This window comes from Eutrema salsugineum, unplaced genomic scaffold (assembly GCF_000478725.1).
Source record: "Eutrema salsugineum unplaced genomic scaffold, Eutsalg1_0 scaffold_4, whole genome shotgun sequence".
Taxonomy (NCBI): Eukaryota; Viridiplantae; Streptophyta; class Magnoliopsida; order Brassicales; family Brassicaceae; genus Eutrema; species Eutrema salsugineum.
This window is the reverse complement of record NW_006256686.1, coordinates 5,606,298-5,629,897: the sequence shown is the minus strand read 5'-3', so window position 1 is coordinate 5,629,897 and position 23,600 is coordinate 5,606,298. Positions and strand designations below refer to the sequence as shown.

Below are 23,600 nucleotides of genomic sequence, written 5' to 3'. Positions count from 1 at the left end.
TTTGGAAAGAAGAAGAATAGTCGAAATAAAAAGAAAAAAAGAAGTCAAAGAAAAAGAAAAAAAACCTATAATATTTATGTATTATTCATGCATACTTGATAATATATTTTTTTATAGTTCATTACATATATAAACGATGACGACATATCTAATCTGTTTTTAAAAAAAAAATAAAAAAATACATTTAGTAAGAATAAATATTTTCGAATAATACTGTTTACTCTGTTTTAATTTCAAATATCTCAATAGCACAAATGATGCAAGATGACAGTTTGGTATTTTCAACACATTCTCGAAATTTACAAAAATATAGTGACAGATTTAATCAATTGGTTATGTTTTAATTAATAAAATTTTCCGTTAACACCTTGCGCGGGAAAATTACCTAGTTGATAAATATGAGTAACCAAGTAACAAACATAAAAAGAAAGAGCGATGTTAAATGAATCTTGACTCTCAATTTGTTAAAAAAAAATTAAGGAAGCGGAATGTTTTCATCTGAAATCCGTAAAAAAAATATAGTTGTTTTTTTTACATCAAATATCTTAAATCTATATATATATATATTTAACTATGTGTATTTTTTTCCAGGAAAAGACTAATTAATTATGAAAGTATTAAAGTTACATAGTCATTATGAAGGAAAGGGGTTAACGACAAAGGAGGATTGATAAACCAGAAAAGAAAGAAGGAAGAGAATTCCGATTCTTGGCTATGGGCCGGTTTATTATATTGGCGATACACAAACTGGAATTCCACACTTCTAAATTTCAATGCTCATTTCCATATCCCAAAGTCTTTATCTTCACCATTTAAGTTCTTGATTAAGTTCCTGCAATCCCCTTCAAAGATGACATGTTGAAAACTCATCATATAAGATGATTGGAGAGCAGATAAAAGTGATTTTCCTTCAGCTTCCAGAGCAGAGTTTGCTTCACCTAGAAACATCGAACCCCAATATTTTGCCACCCTGTTTCATCCCTCAGAATCCATCCGCTTGAAGCTTCTCCGGAGGAAGGATTGTAAGCAGTATCAAAGTTGCATTTGAACACACCAGAGGGGGGACGAGACCAAGACTTATAGACCAAGGCTAAAATTTATGTGTATATAGAGATCATTCATCCCTTTTTAAATGGTTAATATAATTTTGAAAAGGAAAAATGAAAGAAATAGAAAATAGATAGGGCTTGAAGAAGAGGAAAGCTTTCGTCATCCTCTTGGCTCTTTTCATAATATTGGTTCAGATATGACTAACTCCATACTTGCACCTACAGTTATTCCATCCAGACCTCTCTTTTTTGTCAGTTTTTTTTTTGGATCTAATGTAACTTCTTTTACTACAATTGATCAATTTATTAATGAAAATATCGGCAGCCAAAAAACCAAAAAATAATCAAATGACCTTTACTTGTATAAAAAAACAAACAATGAAAGAAAATCAGTGATTTGATCTTCAAGGTATTATTTAACCTTGCTGGATTTGAGCCAAACTTGGAACATAAGAGAATATAAATGGGGGCAGTGAATCACCAAAAGGGATCTCTCTGTATTCAGTATCCTCTCGAATAATGCATACAATGTTCCTGAAGGTCTCGTCTTCGTCTCTTGCATCAAACCACACGGCCACTTTTTTCTCCTCGTCGATGAAGAAACTTAGGTTATGCAGAAACAACTAATGAGGACGAGTGCTTAATTCCACTAACAAGAATTTTCTCCACGACAAGACTTTGGTGTGATCAGTCTTATCACTGGTCGTCACCCAAATCTCTATCTCTACTTTACGTTGCCTCTGATGTAACACTGAAAGTTGTTCTTCTCTAACAACTGAGAGAGCCAAAGTATCAACATAACGACTCGAAAACGAAAGACATAGACGTCTAAGTTTCTCTGTTGTAAAATCAAAACTGACTAGGAAGATAGACCTATTAGTGTTATCTAAAACAAGCAAGTAACTATTCCCCTTCAAAGACACGCCAGTTTTTAGTATGACGCAGTCGACAAGGACCTCTTCAAGAACCCTCCATGAATCAGAGCTCAACTCATATATTTCAAACCGAACGGGTTGGATATCCTCAGACAAGTCAAAAAATATACCCCAACACCTCAAGATTTTGTAGCTATGGCAAGATTTGTTGTTTTCGTATCCAAGAGCAACCCTAGAGTAATTTTGTCTCTGCTTACAGTTTCCGGGTTGGATCCACTTGGTTTGGCCATTACAAGGGTTCCAAACAACGAGTCTATCATCACCGGTGGTGCATAACAATAAACCATCACAATGAAAGACTTTAGAAATAACAACCTGTTCTGAAATTTGATGGAGATCGGTTAGGCGAAGTCCACCCTTAAACATTGTAGTTGGATCAACAATGTTGCTGTAAATTCCATGGAGATTGACTCTCGAAATCCTAGAATCAGTCAACTTTAGAACCAAATATTGCTTTGCTGCTTTATCCAAGTGCTTCTTGATAAACTCCGGATCTTTAAACAAAGTATTTCATCGTTTGCAAGTTGATTGTAGTTGACCCTTTGATGTGGCTGGAGCCTTAGAGAGTATCTCCTCTACCAACTCGCTTGGAAGATCGAGCAGTCTCAATGTATTTCTTTTCATCTCACAATGAAGAATAGAGCGAAATTCGGCTGGATACTTAGAAATTAGGGTTTTGACAATCAAGAGCCGAGTCCCCTTTAACTATCTCTTTCAATTTTAATTTCCTACGTGAACTCGTTTGTCTATATTCACATAAAATAAGTTGACAAAAAGGAACAAAAAAAAAACCAACAAAAAAAAATTTTACGAGAAAAAAAAACAAATAAATAAAAAAGAAGCATAGAAGTTTTACAAGAAAACATAGAAAAACCAATAGAAAAAAAAAACAAACGAATTCAAAGCTAGAAAAGAGTTAAGAAAACTCATTGGTATCACAGTACTGAGAGGAGCTCGCAATATGGGATCCCATTGACCGCCTCAGTGGCAAAGGCAGCAAGTTCAGGCTAAAGTTTAGTCGTCATTCGTCAAGCAGTTATCCCCTTCCAAATGATAATGAGGGCTGAGACATCTTGGCGGTTATTGTCAGTTCTCTGCGAAAATTTAGAGGAATATCTCTCAAGGCATTCTCAGAAGAAAATTCACTAAAGGATGGGATAATATTGTTGATAAAATATCTCCTTCACAAAATGATCCAACAGGTTTGTTTCCTCTTAGGTTTGCTATTCAAAGTACGGCCTATCAAATTTGGATGGGACGCAATCGAAGGAATCTTGGATCAATGACCCTAAACATATAGACTCCGAAGTAAAATCGACAAGTCTATCCAGAATAAACATATCTCTATCCTTGTCAATGAGATGATGGTTATGACTATCTCCTAATAGTTTGTGTTCTGTGCCCGAGGACGAGGCCTAAGTGAGAAAGAGTTATTCTAAAATGAGAAAAATTAAAACTTAAGATTTATGAGATTAAGCTTGTGTAACTTAATTACTAAGAAAGGGTTATTCTTTAATAAGAGAGATGAAAACTTAGACTGATGAGAAGAATAATTTAGTATGAGTAACCAAGAATAAAAATAAAGGAAAGAGTGATGGTAAATGAACTAATTTGAACCTCAATTTGTTAAAGAACGAATGTCACTGAATTTTCCATCGGAAACTTGTCAAGTAGTTGCTTATAACTGTTATATAATCTTTTGAATTTCCGTCAGATATCCGTCGCAAGTTATCTAAATTTTATGTGTGTATATATATATATATATATATATACAGATCATTCATCCCTTTTCCAAATGGTTGATATAATGTTAAACAGGAAAAAAAGAAAGAAAGAAAAAATAGATAGGGCTTGAAGACACACACCTACACTTATTCAGTCCAGACCAATGTAACTTCCTTTACTACAATTAATGAATCAATCGACAGCCAAAAAAACCATAAATTAATCAAACGACGTCTACTACAAAAACAACAACGAAAGGAAAAACCGTGGTTTGAGCCTCAAGGTACATATTATTCAACCTTTCTGATTTGAGCCAAACTTGGAAAATAAGTCAACATATATGGCCACCGTAATTTGTCTGTATATACAGAAGAGATTTCTCTGTATTCATTATCCTCTCCAAAAATGCATACAATTTCCCTGCTGGTCTGATCTTTGTGTATTGAATAATAACACACGGCCACTTTTTTCTCCACGTCGATGAGAAGAAACTTCGGATACACCAAAACATCCAATCATGATGAGTGCTAATATCCACTGCTAAGAATTTTCTCCATGACAAGACTTTGGTGTGATCATTCTTATCATTGGTCGTCACCCAAATCTCAATCTCTGGAGTATCACACCTCTGATGTAACACTGAAATTTGTTCATCTTTAACAACTGAGAGAGCTATAGTATCAACATTCGAGCACCCAAAAGGAAGACACAGACGTCTTAATCTCTCTGTTGTAAAATCAAAACTGAGTAAGAATATAGATTTATCTTTTGTATCTGAAACAACCCAGTAAATATTTCCCATCAAAGACACGCCATTCCATCCTAGTATGAGGCAGTCGAGAAGGGCCTCCTCAAGAACCCTCAATGAATCAGAGCTAAACTCATAGATTTCAAACCGAAGAACCGGTCGGAATTTATTATCCTGAAAGAAGTCAAGATTATCCCAAAGCCTCAAGATTTTGTAGTTATGGCAAGATTTGCTGTTTTCATATCCAAGAGCAACCCTAGATAATGGCTTGTAACTGTTGAATTGGATCCACCTGGTTTGACCATGACAAGGGTTCCAAACGACCAGTTTATCGTCTCTAACGCGGCGTAACAACAAACCATCGCAATGAAAGAAATCAGAAGTACCATCCTGTTCTGAAATATGCTGGAGATCGTTTAGGCTAAGTCTACGCTTAATATCTATAATTGGATCAACAATGTTGCGAATTCCTTGGAGATTGATACTCATCGAATAAATTCTATAATCAATCAACATTAGAACCAAATATCGCTTTGCTGCTTTATCCAAGTGCTTCTTGATGAACACTGGATCTTTAAACAAAGCCTTCCATCGTTTGCAAGTAGATTGTAGTTGACCAAGAGATGTGGCTGGAACCCTAGAGAGTATCTCCTCTACCAAGTCCCTTGGAAGATCGAGCAGTCTCAATGTTTCTCTTTTCATCTCACAATGAAAAAGAGAGCGTGCGTAAGGTGGCTGAATAATTGGAAATTAGGGTTTTGACCTTCACTTTTATCTGCCCAGTCTTCTTATATAGACAATCAAGACTCAAGAGATGACTTCTCTTTTTTGATAGCATATATTCGTAACTTGTATTAGATCGGGAATTGATATTGATTAATCTTTATCGAAAAAAAAGGAAAGGATCATATTAAATAATGGGATGAAGATTCTCTCTTTTTTTTTTTCTAAATGTGAAACTTATTGATGTTTTAAAGGAACGAATGTGTATGTAGAAAACTGCTTTACAAGAAAACAGAGAATAACCAATAAGGAAATAAAACCAAAAAATTCAAAGCTCGGAACATACGTGACTGAGCTGGCCAAGTTTTCTCTCAGATTACTTTTGAGCTGGCCAAGTTTAAAACTAATAAGTGTAAGTTAATCGGTCCTTTATGTTTCGGTTACATTTAACCGGTTTACGGGGTTTTTTTTTGTGGTTCTAACAAAAATAAACAAAACTCAGCTTGCCAGGTTGGTTCGTTAATGTTAATTGGGGTTTTTCTTCTCTAATACCTTAGCTTGACAAAATATCCTAGGATAGTAACTAAAAGTAAAATTATTCATTAATATATTGATCATTTCTTTATTAGGAATATGTTTTATTTAGAGTACAGTATAGATGGAAGAAGCTCCTTATCTATGGAGCAAAGTAGAATAAGAGAGTGAGACATGTTGACATGGAAAAAGAGGGTTTCATGCATCTGCGAGCTTCTTGTTCTGGAAGGAGAGGCTTGAGCGGAGGAATTCTTGTTTGGCAGATGGAGGTTTGATGGTGGTAACGTTAATGAACCTCTGGAACCATTTGCCAGAATCCTTGAGGTTTCTATCATCGAGGTCTGTCCAGTTAACGTAACTGAGTCCGAATCTAACGGTAAAGCCTTTGCAGAATTCATAGTTATCACCAAGAGCCCATGCAAAGTATCCTTTCACGTTGACACGCTTCTCCCTGAAAACAGGAACAGTCATCATTATCTATGTACAATTGATGGTGATGATCATATATGTATGTAAATAATGATTATCATATATAGTAGCATCCACTCACTTGATGACTTTACGGAGAAAACAGAGATGACTGCATAGATAATCAATCCGCGAGGAATCGGCAACAGCTTGCTCACGGGTTTCTTCACTAGGAGTACTAATTCCTAATTAAACAGTCATTTTGAGTTGAACAGTCATATGTTAAAATACAGTATACATGTAAAAGTACTATGTATAGATGGAAATAGATGAGTACGTACCGTTCTCGGTGATATAGATTAAAGGGTCACCATATCTGGTCTTGAAATGGTCCATAGTATAATAAATGCCTTTTGGGTAATAATAGCTGTTACCACCGATTTTGTCTTCAGCAAACTGAGAAAGGGGATCAAATAGTTGTTATTTTGCTTAAAGAAGAAAAAAAAAAAGGAATGAAAGATTAGGGGAGTGGTTCATGCATATATACCAGTGGACCAATTATATGACCAGATGCATTCGTATCTGTACACATAAGGATGAAATAACGGATGGTCACTCACAAAGTATATATATTGTAATTAAAATGATATAAATATATAGAAAGGTTGTAATTAAGTGGGATCAATAGAGTGGTACATGAGAGCTTTGTGCCTGCGTCCATCATGGCAGTGTGTTTTTCCGGAGGGCCAGTGTTCTTATTTTCTTGGACATACTGAGTGACGTAATAGTTGAGACCAAGAAAATCATATGAACCAGCAACACTTCTGGCTTCTGCTTCCGTGAAGTTGGGAAGCCGACTACCCACAATTTGCCTCATGATGTCTGGATATCTACCCTTTGTTAGCGGCTCCATGAACCTGATGATCCATGTATTTTCTTACATTAGCTCATGTATACAAGATACATTATTATACTTTAATGTTCAATTTTTTTTGTTTGGAATATATTTATATACGTACCAGCCAAAGAAGAATTCTTTCATCCTCTCGGTTGCTTCGATGCTGGCCTTGTCATTCACATCATATGGAAGAAACCATCTAGTTATCATCACAGTACCGATCTTCCCTCCTTGGAACTGTGGACACGATCGATATTCACAATGATATGATTAACTAATTATATAATCAGAATATGTTAGAGATGATTATACAACCTTATATTTCGTCCTGTAAAGATCAACCACCGCGGCATGAGCAAGAAGCTGGTTATGTGCAACGATATAAGGTTCGGTAGAAGAATTTCCGCCGTAACATCTCTCATCAACCGCAGGAGAACATCGTCCCGGTGCATCTGTTCCGATTGCATAGCCTCTCGTAGGCACTGTGTACAGCTGGTTGATAGTGATCCAGTTCTTTACCTTTCCACCAAATTCCTTGAAACATAGATCCGCATAATCTCTAAAATCATCACTGCATGCGCATATTTATACAATCATTTCATCAATGCAATTTGATCAGATAGACAGACCTATATATATATATATATATATGTTTGTTATCTCTCTTCATAAGAAGCATTGCATAAAGAACATACATGATCCTGCGGTCCAAGAAGCCTTCATACTCATCTTGCAGTGTTTGAGGAAGGTCCCAGTGATATAAGGTAACGAAAGGCGTTATCTTCTTTGCGAGGAGGCCATCTATAAGATCGTGGTAGTATTTAAGACCTCCTGGGTTCACTCCCCTACTCACCTTTCCTTCTGCTCATGCATGTATATATTCGTATATTTACTCTTCCAAACAATCATAGTTGAATACAACAACATATATATACATGGTTCGATAATGTGTACATACTTGGAAGGATTCTTGACCACGCAAAAGAAAATCTATAGCCAGTAGCATTGAGTTCGTCCATAACGTCTATATCTTTCTGCAGTTTACGTACACAATTGCATGTCAATCCACATGTAGCTCAGTAGCTGATAGATAATTCAGTGAGTATATATACTGAGAAACTAACCTGCCATCTCGTATATGACTCACAAGTAGTGTCTCCATTCCCCAAATCTGGTCCGGCTTTCTCTGATAGTGTTTACAAATACGTTACTATGAATGTATAAATAGTGACATATCACCAACATTCCTCTCATATATATGTAACCATGCAAACGACATACCTGGGTACCGGTGAGTGAATGCATCCCAAGTGTTAAGACCACGACCTCTGCCTCCTTCGACCTGAAATATAAATAAACGACCATGCAACGTTGGATTTTTAGTGTTTTTGAATGGTGGTTTTTTCATAATACGTGAAAACTGGGGTCTGCCAACACAATGTGTGATTTGTTACATGCCTGGTAAGCAGAAGATGCAACACCGAAGATGAAGTCTTTTCCGAAACTTTTACTGTTTAAACGATCAGTGTTGCTACATGTGAATGGCAAGTTCTCTTCGCAAGTAATTTCTTCATTAGCTTTGCAAGTCGCCACAGCTAACAGAAAAACCAAGGCGAGCCCAAGAAGCTTCATGGTTAATCTGTAGATGTATGTGTGTTGTGTTGTGTTGAACCTTGTACCAATCTAGGGTTTATATAGCCTCTTCTAAGAAGAGTGTACGTATGCATTTCTAGTCTTAGTGTCTTGATAATTTGGGAGAGGTTTAGGTCAGATGAATCCCGTGTGTGTTCACCGATATTAGTTATATTTATTGTTTTGTTTGTTAAAGTGGCTTTCTCTTCCACCAATGGAAATGTAATTTTAACTTGTCTTACTTTTTGGAGAAAAAAAAAAATCATATTGTCATTGTCTTGTTATCATTATTTCTATTGTTATCTAATGCAAATACTTTTTTTAAGCACATGTATTAGGTGTTCCTAACACGACTTATAGGAATACGGCACATCTTCAATTAATCGTCGATACTGATGCACTGCGCATATATTGAAGGTTCGCGCAAAACTAGTATATATCAAGGTTCCTTGTAGTAGATGATGTTCAAACCCTCTTAAGTTGGACTTATTGTAGTTATAATTGATGCCTTATAAAGTCATAGAAAAGTTCTATAGATATATGATCAAGTGTTCAATCTAGTGTAACCATGCGTTGGTGAAGAAGAAAAAAATAATTACAATATTAATCCAAGGCCACACTCATCACGAGCCTCACCGCTAACAATCACAACATTTCTTTATTGATTTTGCCGTTCGATGCTTTATCACATGAAACCAGAGTTTCCAAAAGACTAAAGAAAACGAAAACCAACCAACTTTGTTATTTGGTTAGCGATATATAAAAAAAAAGGACACAGGTTTGCTACTGGTCCTAATACATAGGATGTGCGCCATGTGGCATCACCCAAGCTTGCTTGCTCTATGGCGAGCCAGACGAGACTGGCGATCATCTTTTCTTTGCTTGTTTCGTCTCTTATAATGTTTGGCTGAAATTAAAAAGAAATTATGAATCAAATACAATCCTATTGACATTATCCTCAGTAGGCTGTAGTTTTAAACGAAAGCTTTATTTCATTTGGGAAGAAAGAAAATGGACGCATGCGGCATGCATAATCAAATCCATTACTCACCATTCCACTTCTCACTCGTATGATCATCAACAAAACCATACACATTCCAATCATATCTCTTCGCTACTCCTTAGACTAAAACCCCGGTGATCTGATGACAAGGTGGTGTTATTTCCATAGTTCCATGCTACTATTTGTGTGGTTTTTTTAATAAGGCTCTGCTTTCAGTTTATATTAAGTTGTGGTTTTGATTTACGTTTTATCCCAAATTCGTATGATTATTTTTTTTTTAATAAAAAGTTTTTTTTTTAATTTTGTTGATCTATATAAATTGAGCCAAGACTATGAACGTCAACCTTAGAGGATTTGTGGAGTGAAGCCCATATTTTGTTGGCAACAGCCCAAAAAAATGAGGATTTTTTGTTTTTTAACGGGTGACGGGTGTAAATAAGACTCGTTGCCAGCGAATCCAACTAGCGACTGTAATTAGATTTGTTATCTGTTTCATTGTCGTGCGATTAGTCTCTATGACTTGTCGTTGTGACTTCTCGCTTAGTTGTTGATGCAGCACAGTTGCAAGATTCGAAGATGAATCTTTTCTGACCGGCGAATGCAGCGAAATATTTGGAATATATCATATTTTTATCTTTTTATATAATTAATTACGATTATTCTAGATTTCTACATTTAAAATTTTTAGAATTTTATTATAAATAAATTATTTAAACTTAAAGTTGTACTCAGTTTATATTTTGATTAATTAAAGGATTTTCTTTTAAAAAATATTTTGATAAATTACTATAAAAAGTATTCACAAAACATAGTTTCCGTTTGTTATCACTGTGATTAATTATTTTTATGATTTATGATAATATATTTTTTGGATGAAGTATATCGGTATGTCATAAACACAACCCAAACAGACCAAATTTAATCAGAATTAAAAAATACGGGTTGATAAGAAAAAAGCTTTTTCATTTATTTTTTAAATCTTTTGGCCTATGTTTCTGAGTTTTTCTGGGTTTTTCTGGATTTTTTTTTATTAGAGTTTTTCTGGGTTTTTCTGGGTTGAATCTCTCTGTTTCTAAGTTTTTCTGGGTTTTTTTTTATTAGAGTTTTTTTTTATTATAAGCATTTCCTCATGGGAAAGTGGATCCTTTACCTAACTTTTTTGCTTCCATCTTCCACATAATATGTGTTCTTCGTATCAATTATTTTAAATCATATCATTTTTTTGGCTAAATTGTATATATTCATTAAAATAAAATGTTTAAGTGTTACAAATTAAGTTAACAATCGATCGACCTAAGATTTTTGGTCCCATGACAAAAAAAGAATAAAAAAACATGGAAGCAAATTTAATCGGTACTTTGCCGAAACCGAAGCTCAGGAGCAACAGGAATCGAGTAGCGATACGGAGACTGAAAACCCGAAGGAAATATGAGACTAAGATAGGGTCGGATGGAAAATCACGGAAGAAAAGATCGGAAACGTCCATCTCGCAAATCAGAAGCTCTTTCATCCACTAGCCTGAAAAAAAAACATTTCCTCTAAGAAGTCGGAGGAGGCCCGAACGGAAAAAGTCCTCAATATACAGTTCGACGCTCAACTAACGAACAAAGATTCGGAATAAAGACAGGACTACACTAACTATCAGAACCAGATGCACTCGCTTACTCTGCCAAGATACTACCCCGATGTCAGCAGCACAGAACCGAGCAACCTCACAGTTCATCAGCCTTACTAGCTCCTCCAAAAGCAAGATATACAAGACACAAAACATTACTCCAAGCAATCTTAATCAAACAACACCAGGGAAACACTTACACCAAACCGAGAGAAACAGGCAAAGCAAACCCATCAGCGATGAGACAAGGAGCCACCAGAGGCAAAGACTTGAAGAAAACCAAGCCAGATACGCGCCGAACAGAGCTCTGAACAAAGGAACGACACAGAGGGTCTTACCAGCTTCCACCAAGAGAAGCACACTCAGATTAACCAGAAATAGCCACCACCTTGAGCAAAACACCACCGACGGGATCTAACCAAGAGAAAACCGAGCCAACACCGCGCCAAACAGAACTCTGAACAAAGGAACGACACAGAGAGTCTTACCAGCTTCCACCAAGAGAAGCACGCTCACATCTAATCAGAAATAGCCACCGCCTTAAATCATATCATACAAATAACTATATCATGATATTTAATTTTCTGTAACGTCTTGATTTTTTTATTTGGTTGCTCTACGTCTTATAAATCTTTCTCGCATATTGTAACTCTGCTTTGTGGAAAAAATCAAATATCATATGGTGATGGTATATATTCTGCATTTCTACGCAGACCCATAGGGCTTGACTGGTTTAAACGCAGCGGTTGCGGTTGCGAGTGCGGAAGTTTGTGGAAGCGGACAATTGCGATTTTTAGCGTTATTCAGTGGTTTGCACGATTGGTTCAATTTTTTAAAGTGGATCCGTTTGCGGGAAATTTTTGACTGGCAAACCAACGGTTGTTTTAGTGGTTAAACTGAAAATTACCAAAATAAACATCATATATTATAAAAACAAAAAACAGAAAACTATATTATTATTATTAAAATCAAAATCACTAGTTCAAAATAATTAATAAAAATTATAAATAAATACTAAATAATTATTTTAAAAACTATTAAATTTTATAATAATATTTTTTATTTCAATTATTGGGAACATCACCCAAAATTATGTCTAGTAATATAATAGACTGGAAAATTTGCTCCAATACATAGATCTTCTGGATCTTTCTTATGCATGATGTAAAATTTCTTCAATTGATCTAATTGATTTTTGCACGATCCCAACTCCAAATTGCCCATTAGTATTTTTCAAAATACGTTCTTCCTGGAGTGCACTTAAAAATCTAGGATATTTGTTTTGAGTTTGTTTTTTCACAATTATCCGTTGAAATAACGCACATGTCATCTCGTTTGATCATGTAATTTTCTGGAAAACAAAAAAAAAAATTATAATAAACTAATTTTGTCATTAATAAGATACATATTTATAATTTCTTACTTTAAAAGTGGAAACAGAACAATTAATATAAATGAATTAAACCAAAGTATTATGGCACTTATGCTTGTATCTTAATTTTCTTCAACTGATATAAAAGCCATGATTAGAAACTATAACTTGATAGAAAAAGTGAGAGGTTAGAGTTTATATATAGGAGAAGATTAGTAGGGTTAGGGTTTTATAATTGTTTTAATGTGATCTTTTATTTTTTTTCTAGCGTGATTTTATTTATTTTTTATTTTTTATCCAATTACTATCGTCCGCAACCACAAACGCTAGCGAGAAGCAACTTTTAGATTTCAACGGTATAAAACGATACAGAGCGGTTTGCAGTGATTTTTATGATTGTGATAAAACGCCACTAACCGTTACCAACCGCAAACGCTACGTTTGCGGGTGATAGCGGGTGAACCAATCAACACCATAATAGATTCTCTCTAAAAAAAAAATTTATAGTAAACAGCAGTATTTTTATCTATATTTTAATTTCCTGTAATGAATTAAAAAAAAAAAATTTATAAGAAATAGAAGTTCAAATTTAAGACAAAAAAAAATGAAATTTTTTTTAAAATTATTATTTTATTCCTAAAAACTTATAATTGAGGTTCACTAATGAAAACCAAAACAAGCTCAATTTCTTCACTGTTCATATATCCACAAATTAACAATATTTAAATGCTATGAACCTCTTTTAAGGATTCACTAATGTCCATGTTTTTAGATGATAGATACGCTTTTTTACTTTTTTACTTGTGCATGTCAAATTTTTTCGTACTTTTTTTTTTCTTTGTCGAGAACTTCTTGTACTCCATAAGGTAAAAAATCATGATGCATCATATTGATTAAATGCAGCTGAGAATATGTTACGATTTTGTACCATAAGATTTTTCAATAGGCAATGTGAATCTAAGCTAACACTGCACATGAATGGTCTTTATTCAACTTTACTATATAAGAAAATAAAATAAAATCTTTCAATAATTTCACGCTTGCACCCAAAGTAACCAAAGAGGGGTTTAGGCATTTATTGCCGCCACAAAAGCGGTCATTATTGCAAGAACCATGTGACTGTATCAAATACATGATCACTTAACCTTATTTCAAATTTTAAATCAATCCTTTTGAAATTTATAAATTATGACTACTGATAACTTTTTTAATTAGGAATAGGAGTACATAACATTTTCTAAGCATTTTGTTAAGTTTTTTGGGTTTCCAATTAAAAACCAATTGGCGATAAGTGGAGATGCCCAAATTCCATATATATTAGTATTAGTCCCTTTAAATTTGCGATGTGAGATTCTAACATGCCCTTTCGAGATGATGACTTTTATTAGTTTATTTCGAACCGAATCTCACTTTAAGACTGATAATAAACATTTTTTGGACCACCTTTATTGGGTCAACAAATGAGGTTCTAATACCATATTAAGTTTTTAGGACTTTCAATTTAAAACCAATTGATGATAAGTGGAGAGGTCCAAATTATCCCTTTAAACTTCTGATGTGAGATTCTAACACATTTCTCAAGATTTTTGCTCTTCTTACACATCTTCCTGGTAACAATTAGAGCTAAAAGAGGAAGCAAAATATAACAGTCTTGTGGTAATATTAATATTCAAAATTGAAATGTTTGCCATTTCTTGTCACGGTTCATACTCAGTGCAAGTTCTGAAAATGTTTCCAACTTTTGTAAACCCTATAATAAATGTGTACAATTCAAAAACTACATTCCATTGCCTTACTTTTGAATTTAGAAAGTTTCCCCTTTATTTAATGCTATCGATTTATCAACGTCAAATATCGACCACTAAAAGTTTATTGTGGTTAAGCAAATGCAGCTTATAGTAAAATAGCCGAGCTGCTCTGAAACATGATCTGGAGATGGATTTTCGAAAGCTGCAGGTGAATTCCGATTCTAAAAAACTTATCCGCTCCATCACTCACTCGGGATAATGAAATCAAAGAAACTTGGAAATTGGAATCGTCGACGAAATCAAAGCTCTATCAAATTGTTTCCTATTTTTTTTTTTTTCAATTACATCCCATGCTCAGCCAATTTGTTTACAGATGCAATCGCAAAACAGTCACTCAGGGACTCTTGCTTATTATCCCACTGTAAACCGGCTAAATGAATAGAAACCGATATTCAAAAAAAAAAAAAAGTAAAAAGAATAACTGAGTGGATTTTTAAGTAAATTTAACTCCGTAGTTAATTATAAACTCATGTTCATGAGTGAAATCGTTACTTCTGGGGGTAGACTTACGTTGCATCCTACCGCTAGTCAAAACCAATCGAATTAACTATATATATTGAGAAGTCGTTGCATCATAAATGATAAAGAATGGTGATATTCTTCAATAAATGTTAAACCTAATCATGTGCACAATTTTAGAGAAACTAGACAAAAAGTGTCATTGAAATGGGATTCTCCAAAATGGGGAATATTTGATTACACACCCAATTATTTACTAAAGAGATCCAATGTCTTTTGTTGTTTACTTGTTTGCATTTCTTGTATTTATCCTCCAACTTTTTTTTAACTATTTATTCTGTAAAATAAATTTAGCTCAGCTAGCCGTTTAATTCCATTAACGTTCCACGGATCACCGATTGAAAATCAAACTGCGAATATATGTAAATAGTCTGATAATATTTATTCGTTAATTGTTACTCTATATATGTCCGTTTGCAGCTGTTAAATAAATAAAAACCAACACGAGTTATTCACATAAATATATAACTAGTTCATTTTTTAGAGAGAATATTCTCTTCATCTAATGATTTTTTCAACTCACATTTGATTCTCTTGCCAGCAATTAAATAACACTGTAATTTTATAAAACTAAATAAACAATCCGAATTTGGTACGAAAATAAGAGATTAAGTAGTCATGATTAAATTTTGCCGACAAAAAAAAAACTCATGATTAAATAAATAAACAAACGAATAATGAGAAAAGCTAGATTAGTTATAGAATAACGGAAGGTAGTTTTGTCTCTTTTTGAAACCATAACATCAAACTTCTAATGACGTGGACCTTCGCTTCATCTTCCTATCTCTTAATGTAGTGAAAAAAAAAGAGAAAAGAAAAAAAAAATAAGAAAGAAGATAATTCAATGTTCTTTAGATTTCAATTCATTAAGACAATTTCTCTGCAGAAACATTGAATCCGCTTGTCCCCAGAGGATCCTATCGTGTAAGCTCACGAAACCTCGACGAAGTCAAAAACTGGATCTTGAGTTTGACTCGCTTGCTTAACTCTCTCTCTCTCTCTCTCTCTCTCTCTCTCTCTCTCGCTCTCTCTCTCTCTCTCTCTCTCTCTCTCTCTCTCTCGCTCTCTCTCTCTCTCTCTCTCTCTCTCTCTCTCTTCTTGTCACTTGCAGGCGGTGCAAGATAAAGACTATTCCTTGTGTTTGATCTGAATCTCTCTTCATTTGAGTTTTACATTTCCCCCCAAGTAATTTTACAGACTTTTCTTGGGAATTCTTGATAAAAGTTGTCAAATTTTGGTTCAGAGGAAGAGAAATTGGGCACAAAGCTTCAATTTTGGTAAGTGTTTCCAGATTTTTACATGGCATTTTTGTGTCTGTAATGCTATGCTATGAGAATTTTTAAAAATTGCTTTTTTTCTATCTTTGTATTAAAACAAGAAAGCATGTTTTTTTCTTCAAACCCCTCTCTGCTTCAATCTTGAAACCAGATCGAAAAATTCAGACACTAGGGTTTAATCTTTCTTGAAGATCTTGCAATGTTTATGAATCAATGTCTGAGATCTAAAATGGGTCATTAGAGTTTTGACTCAATTCTTGTAAATTTTTGTTTCAGAAAAAAAAAAAAAAAACAATGCCTGAAGGGAAACTGAGATCAGGAGTTTACAGATCATTCATAATGTGTGATGATCCAAGAGGAGTTGTGGAATGTGGAGCAATCAAGAAACAAAGTAAGATCCGTAGTAGCAGCATTTGTAGTAGTAACCAAAGATTTGACAATCCTTCAAAATCAAAAGATAAATCCGAAATTGCGCCAAGGAAGAGCACAGAGGAAGCTCCTCCTCCTCCTTCTTCATTGCAGCTCTTGAGAGTATCTAAAGGAATTCAGAAACTTAACGTTGCAATTGAGTCATGGTCTAAAGGTTTGAGTTATGAGACTATGAGGCCTGAGGATATAGCTAAAGGTTTGTTACGAGGAGCACTTGACTTGGAAGAGTCTTTAGCTATGCTTACTAGTATACAAGAAGATGGTGATATTAAGCAGAAACCGAGGATTAGTAAAGATTTACGGTTTCAGAGATCGATGTCTGATAGATTTGGAGAGAGGATTGAGAAACGTATGATGAGTCAAGAGAATGTAGCATCAAGAGATTGTTATGAAGAGCTAAGAAAGTTATTAAAGAGAGCTTTCTTAGACAGAATCTTCTTCCACAAACAACAACTACAGGGACTAAAACTCGGGTTTCTAGAAGTGATTTTGCTTCCTCTTCTGGAGCTGCGTCTTCATCAACGAGCTCGAGCCAATCTTCTATGGTTTCTGGCTCTACAAAGTCATCTGCGTCGTCTGATGTTACAAGGAGAGCTCCAAGTTTGATTGCTAGGCTTATGGGTTTGGATGTATCTACTCAAGAACCGAGCAAATGTGTCGTGAATCATATTGATAAGCCAAGACAAGAGCAGCTGAAGAAGAAGATCAAAGAGAGTCCTGAAACTGTGAGATGCAACTCTACAAGAGAAGCTGTTTTACAAGAGATTCCGAGTGAGAATCCTTCAACTATAGTACTCATTAGACCTATGCGTGTTGTACAACCGGAAATGGAAGAAAAACCGGGTAACAAAAGGCCGGTTTTACCCAAGAAACCGAGAATGCAAGGTGAGGTTCATCCAAGAATGATTAACCAGAGGAAAGATCATCAAGCCAAGAGCAGCAACAAAATGAAATTACCGTCAAGTCTGACTAAGAAAGACAGAGAACCGAAAGAAATGTTGCGCAAAGTAGAAGAGAATGAAGCTAAGGTGATCAAGCTTATGTCTCCTACCAATGCCAAAGCTGTAACAAGAGATCGAAAACCAGTTGAAACTAATAAAAAGGTTCTTGTCAAGAAGGAGGATACTGGTGAAGGTAAAGATAGATATAGACCTCATGACCGAGCTCTTAAGCCACCGAATAATCCTGCAACGCACAAGAAACCGAACAGTCCTTCAGACATGTCAAGAAACAAAACTCGACGTTCCAGGTTGAGCTCCAGCTCTAGTAGTAGTGGTCGGGAAAAGAAGTCTAGTGAGGCTAATAGAACAAATGTGAGCAAATCTTTCTCACTGCCTCAATGCATAGTTTTATAAATTGTAGAACTTTCAGTAACTCTGTTTCTCATATAGGCCAAGAAGAAACTGCATCACGAGACATGACTCGCTTCAGAGATACGCACGGCATGCTCGATTATCCAATCGATCAATAAACCAACTTTCTGCAGAGGAAACCACTTCTTCAGATCTTAACATTCAAGGTTAGTAACACAAAGTTATTAACCTTTCAGGATGTTTTCAAAGTTTGTTTCTTTAAAGCATCTCCTGTTACTTTTGTTCTTGTAAAGCCCATTGCGACAACGGAGAAGTTACTTCTTGTGCTGCCACAGTTCAGCAAGAAACCTGCCAAATCCCTCTTAAAGCTTTCCTATCTAGCTCCCAAGATTTCATCAGCTACGCAGAGAATCTATTCAATTTGGACAGTAATAGCAAAAGAAGCCAAGAATCAACCTTTCGAAATAGTGACAGCATTGTAATCTCAGACCAAAGACATGCACTAGACTTTGCCAAAGAAGTAGCCAGACGCAGAAGCCTTCTTCTCATTACGGAACCAACTTGTCCCCTAAGAAGCTCTGTGCACGTTGATGATTTGTTAACGGAAGTATGTGATGGGCTTGAGTCCCTGAGTAGTTATAGAGACACGTTTTTAGAACAGAGCAGCTTTGTTAAAGAGGGCATTCACATGGTGTTGGAGAAGGATTTAAAGAGTAAGAAGACAGAGATGACAAGTGGAGTTTGGGATTTGGGTTGGAGAAGTGAGTTTCAGATTGATGAAACTTATCAAGCTGTAGTTGACTTAGAGAAACTTATCTTGTCTGGTTTGATCCAAGAAATTGTCTCTTGACTCTTGAGCCACCAATACAAATATTTTTCCTCTTTTTGTATTTTTGTTTATTTAAATTCTTTGTAACCAATTAAATACCAAAGTATTTATATAATTGTAGCCTTATTCAAAATTTTAGCAACAAACAAGAAAGGGTCAATATGGATTGACCAAGTCTCGGCCATGAAATGAAAGTTTGCAAGCAGATTGCTGCTAGAGAAAAGAATTGGACAAGAACTGTGATGGCTATTAGCTGCTATTATGATTTTTTCAGGTAAAATTTTGGTTCTTGACAAAACTTTTAAAATGTTCTTTTGTATGTCATGTCTGACCAAAAGTGTTTCTTTTTATCACAAAATATATATATTATTCTGTCGAAAAAAAACAAAATATATATTATTCTACAAAATCTTCGATTTGAGAAATGTAGAAATATATTTGTTAAATTATGACATTTTGAGATATAAAGAAATCCCTAAAAACATAGTTTTTATTTGCTATTGATGTTCAAAAACATTCTACAAATATACTATTCTACTGCGTATTAAGTCATCATCCATATATGGTGTTATATAGGTGCTCCATTGCACTCTCATGTGGATGGTAGGATAATTTGGAAAAAGAAAATATCAACTCACAACATATATAAATATAATCATGCAACAAATGTGAAAACATCAATACTCTTATTTATTTCCTAGTAATAAAAACAACGACTTTAACAACAACAACAACAACAAAACAACGGATTTCTATTCCGGTGTCATGAACAAAGTTAACAAATTTGGCGCCAAAGGGCTTGCTTACCCCCGGTTCGATATTAATCAGCTTTGGTGTAGCTTTGGTTTTATGGTATTATTTTAACGCATGTTACACAAGGTTCTTGTGTTCAAATATTACAAACTTTCTTTAAATGTTTTATTTTCTATATCATAATAAATCTTATGGAGCATTAAGATCATATACTTTGGCAATTGGTGAAAGATACAACAAGCTCCGTTTTTTAAATATACATAAATCATGACGTTCTCATGATCCATACAAAATGAGATTTATTTGCTATATATTCGAAAGGAACAGAAAACAGAAAGGATCATTACTTGAAAAATATAGCTTTCATTTGCATCCATGGAAATATATTAATTTACTTGTTATCGGTTGTTAGTAAACAAATAAACAAAATTTTACAAAAACAAATACGAAATTGTTGCATAGTCGAGTAAATGTGGAAAGAAAGGAAAAGGAGCCGCAAGAAATTGGTTGCACAGGCAGCACAGCTGTAATTAGCAAAGCATAACTGAAAAATCTCAATGTGGACCCTCCGATTCAAACACGCCACGTCTCCCTCAAGACTTCGTGACGTGTCTTCATCAACTCCTTTGTGATTTTCATAGCTATACTATTATTACAAAGTCAAAAATTCCAAAGCAATTCGTTGATGTATCATTATTAAAAAATATATATATATATATATCTTTTTAATTAATTCTGATAAAACGATCATTAATCCTACGTGTCAATATGTGTGATACGGCTTTTTTCATCGATTATAAATCATTAAATTTATTAATGAACCAGCAGTTTTATCTCGATCATAGCCACCAAATCTGTTAAATGAGTCACTAACATAAAAACTCTAAACCTTAAAGCATCTATTCTACTCTATATATGCTCGTATAGTGTTCATCTTCTTTATTTTTCCTAAACATCTTTTATATATTCGTGTTCGTAAATGTTTTGGATTAATCAGTTATTGTTCGTAAATATAAATTGATCTGAGCTTCTTTATTGTTTTTTCTTAAAGCAATCTTCATGATGAGCACATATTTCGTTAAGTTATGTTCTTTTCACTGTTTTATGTTTGAATTTGTTTCTTTTAATTCAAGTTTATAGTCTTATATTGATATATACCTTCCACCATGCTGATTTGATTAGGTTATCTTCGTTGGTGGTTTATACAATGGACAACATGTCAAGAGGTAGACTTATCGATTTGTTCTGTTGTCATATTCATTCGATTAACTTTTTATACAATTAGACAACTTATGATGTATCACTTATATTTTTTAGAGATGCATCGTTTTGTATTAAAAAAATTCTAATTCTATACTTCGCGGTTATGATTTTAAGATGCATCGCTGATATTGCAAAGTCGAGTTGAATGATGCATCGTTTGAATTACAAAGCTTCAAGTAATTTGTCTGAATTTTCTCTCTCTTTAATTCAGATGTTCCCGTTTTGAGCTTCCACCTGCCTCAACCTGATCGTGAACCTGAAGGGTAAGCATAAGTCCATATTCCTATTTTTTTATTACAACGTGATTGTTCCTTAAAAGTAAGTTGGCTCCACGACTTTCTTTTCTTCATGATTACTTGCATTTGTATTTCGTTATTATTCACTTACATATATAGTTTGATGTTCTTCTAAAAGATTATTACAATTTTGGCATGTCAAGGTTTACACCTTAAGAGGCGCACACAATTTATGGGTTGGATGGATTATAATCGTTTGTTTCGCGAAGCTCGAATTCTCCAGTATTCAGAATTCCCATCACTCTACGTTTAATGGCACAATCTTTGTGTATTCTGTTCTGCTGTCTCTGTTTTTTGTTTACTAGATTCTTGAGACATTTCATAACAACATTTGTATAATGTGCGCCTCTCTCCTCTTTTTTTTTTTAACACATGGTTCTGTCGTTAATTTCTTCCATTGTTACATTTACTTATGTTCTAGATCCTAACAGAATACATGAGGAGGATCGGTGTACACTTGATTTGATGTCACTTGATATCTGCCTTAGAGATTCACAGTCCTCAGTTTTACTGAAAGGAAACTTTTGTTTGTTTGTTTCTTTATTAAATTTAGGCTCGGGTTCTCTTTATGACACAAGCAGATATAGTCCATGTATTATTAGACAAAACTGTGTTTGATAAAAGAACTTTGTTTCTTTATTGGTGGATCTAACTCTTGGAATATTGGATCATTTTTCTTTGTTGTTTTTTTTAGTTTACCGAGGTACAAGTTCTTGTGTATCACATTTGAGGGTTTGCACGCATAATTGCTTCGGTTTTGTATGAAGTTCTAAAGACAATGGAATTTCAGTGCTGAGATGAATTCTTCTATGAGTTTGTTTTGATATAATTTTTTTTCTTATTTTCTTGGTGGATGTTTTGCAGCTTCCAGTCTTAGGAGAACACTGAGACCAACCTCTGCTTTGTTGGAAACACATTGTGTCAGCAGTAGAGGGCTCAGTGATTCATGTATGGGACTATTCTAAACCAAAAACGATCAGGTCTTATGTCGGTTGCCATACCTTGACTAGGAAAAGGGAAAGAGGGGGACAGTTTCATTGCTGATCTGCAAAAAAAAGTTGCTCATTTCCTGTTGCGGATGCACTATCTCTCTCCAATGAAAGGAGCAACAACGTGGCAAGAAGAGAAGCTTGGCGTAGTAACAGGTGCAGGTGCAACAGCGATTTCAGCTAAATCCAGCATCAGGTCTAAGCTGAGGCTCTTGAGGAACGTGTGCGAGAACGTCAACCCTTGTACGCCGCACCTGTGGGGGCTTGTGATCGTGACAGCAACTTGGGACGGTAGGATTAGGGTGTTCCATAACTACGGTTTACCAGTTCAAATATACAAAAGTGGGAAATGTGTATATGTAAACAGTGTTAGAGTAATAGCATTCTTTGATTTAGATTGGAGCTCACATTAGCTTTAAAATCATGAGCTAAAATTGGTCATTGTATTTTGTGTCTGGTGCTTTATGTGACACCTATAATGTGCGTGTGTGTAAGTAAACACCGCCGTGATTTAAAATCTGTCAAACTTAGAAGCGACAACAATGTGACTGACTGCTGAATCTCTCTGATTCTTAACATTTACAAAACATTAGTACGTATAATCCTTTTTGTGTCCTTCTGTTGATATTATTTCTTTAACCGAGGACTCTGAAATATGTTTATGTTTTGATATTAGCTTATCAGATGTTTGAAAATAAAAAATATATACTTGAGGAATTGTATCTGATGAGCATAACAAGAACAGGGACACTACTTGATCGACTTTCCCCCTTTCATATGTATTAAGAAAAACATACAAAAGAAAGAAAAAAAACTCCATTTTTTTGAGCTTTACTTTATGTTTTTTTTTTAATTGCATTAGTCTTGACATATATATATATATATATACAAGGCTTGAGATTTTGGATCAAAAAACTAGATCCTTCTTAAATCGGTTAAGTGAAACCAGTTTAATTAATCTTTTTCCTAAGAAATAGATTTTTTATTCATTTTCACTAATCTTACTAAAAATATAGCTTTTAAAGTCAATTCAACCGATCAATCTAAAACGGTCTTAATGGTTTTTTTGTTTGTTTAAAAGATACAACACTCTCATCAATTTAATATAATACATGATAACAGCAAAAAGAAATTAGTTAAATTAGACAAAGCAGAAAAGTAAAGACGAAGAAAAATCTGAATAATAGTATATCGAGACGACGAATATGATAAAGAAAGATAAGAAAGAAAATGAAGAAATTGGAGACAGTGAAAAGAAGTCGGAAGAAATGAAGATGATAAAAACAAGCAGGAAGAAATCACAGATATTGAAGAAGAAGAAATTAAGGAAGAAACATATTTTAGGATTTTGTTTTTTTTTGTACAATATTTTTTTCGGAGGTAACACATATAAATACCATTTTATTTATATATGATAGATACTATAATACGTTTATATATTAATTGTAATTGTTTTTTAAATTTAGATAATTTAAATATATA

General features: G+C 34.4%; 3 protein-coding genes across 3 annotated transcripts; 1 reads left to right on the top strand and 2 right to left on the bottom strand.

Annotated features, from left to right (window-relative positions):
- Positions 1-4,040: 4,040 nt before the first annotated feature.
- On the bottom strand, positions 4,041-5,159 carry LOC18013559 (putative F-box protein At3g17500). The gene has a single exon (XM_024153535.1). It carries the CDS (start codon positions 5,157-5,159, stop codon positions 4,041-4,043), a length of 1,119 nt encoding a protein of 372 aa, XP_024009303.1.
- A 605-nt stretch (positions 5,160-5,764) lies between these two features.
- Positions 5,765-8,682, bottom strand: LOC18013558 (myrosinase). The gene is made up of 12 exons (XM_006418643.2): positions 8,479-8,682; positions 8,302-8,362; positions 8,145-8,206; positions 7,979-8,054; positions 7,716-7,881; positions 7,336-7,591; positions 7,142-7,257; positions 6,819-7,039; positions 6,670-6,704; positions 6,464-6,578; positions 6,265-6,367; positions 5,765-6,165 (listed from the first exon to the last, which is right to left on the bottom strand). Exons 1-12 carry the CDS (start codon positions 8,650-8,652, stop codon positions 5,913-5,915), a joined length of 1,638 nt encoding a protein of 545 aa, XP_006418706.1. The 5' UTR covers positions 8,653-8,682; the 3' UTR covers positions 5,765-5,912.
- A 7,846-nt stretch (positions 8,683-16,528) lies between these two features.
- LOC18013563 lies at positions 16,529-18,934 on the top strand. The gene is given in 5 exon segments (XM_024153454.1): positions 16,529-17,078; positions 17,081-17,988; positions 18,067-18,128; positions 18,130-18,194; positions 18,282-18,934. Coding segments are annotated over 5 exon segments (2,130 nt in total). The 5' UTR covers positions 16,529-16,540; the 3' UTR covers positions 18,839-18,934.
- The last annotated feature ends 4,666 nt before the right edge of the window (positions 18,935-23,600 follow it).

Bases quoted from the DNA above. Each gene is read 5' to 3' on its own strand.
- LOC18013559 (XM_024153535.1), bottom strand. From the start codon at position 5,159: ATGAAAAGAGAAACATTGAGACTGCTCGATCTTCCAAGGGACTTGGTA.
- LOC18013558 (XM_006418643.2), bottom strand. From the start codon at position 8,652: ATGAAGCTTCTTGGGCTCGCCTTGGTTTTTCTGTTAGCTGTGGCGACT. The intron at 8,207-8,301 runs GTATGTCGTTTG...AAACACTATCAG, and splicing joins ATTCACTCACCGGTACCCAG to AGAAAGCCGGACCAGATTTG. The intron at 7,882-7,978 runs GTATGTACACAT...ATGCATGAGCAG, and splicing joins GTGGTCAAGAATCCTTCCAA to AAGGAAAGGTGAGTAGGGGA.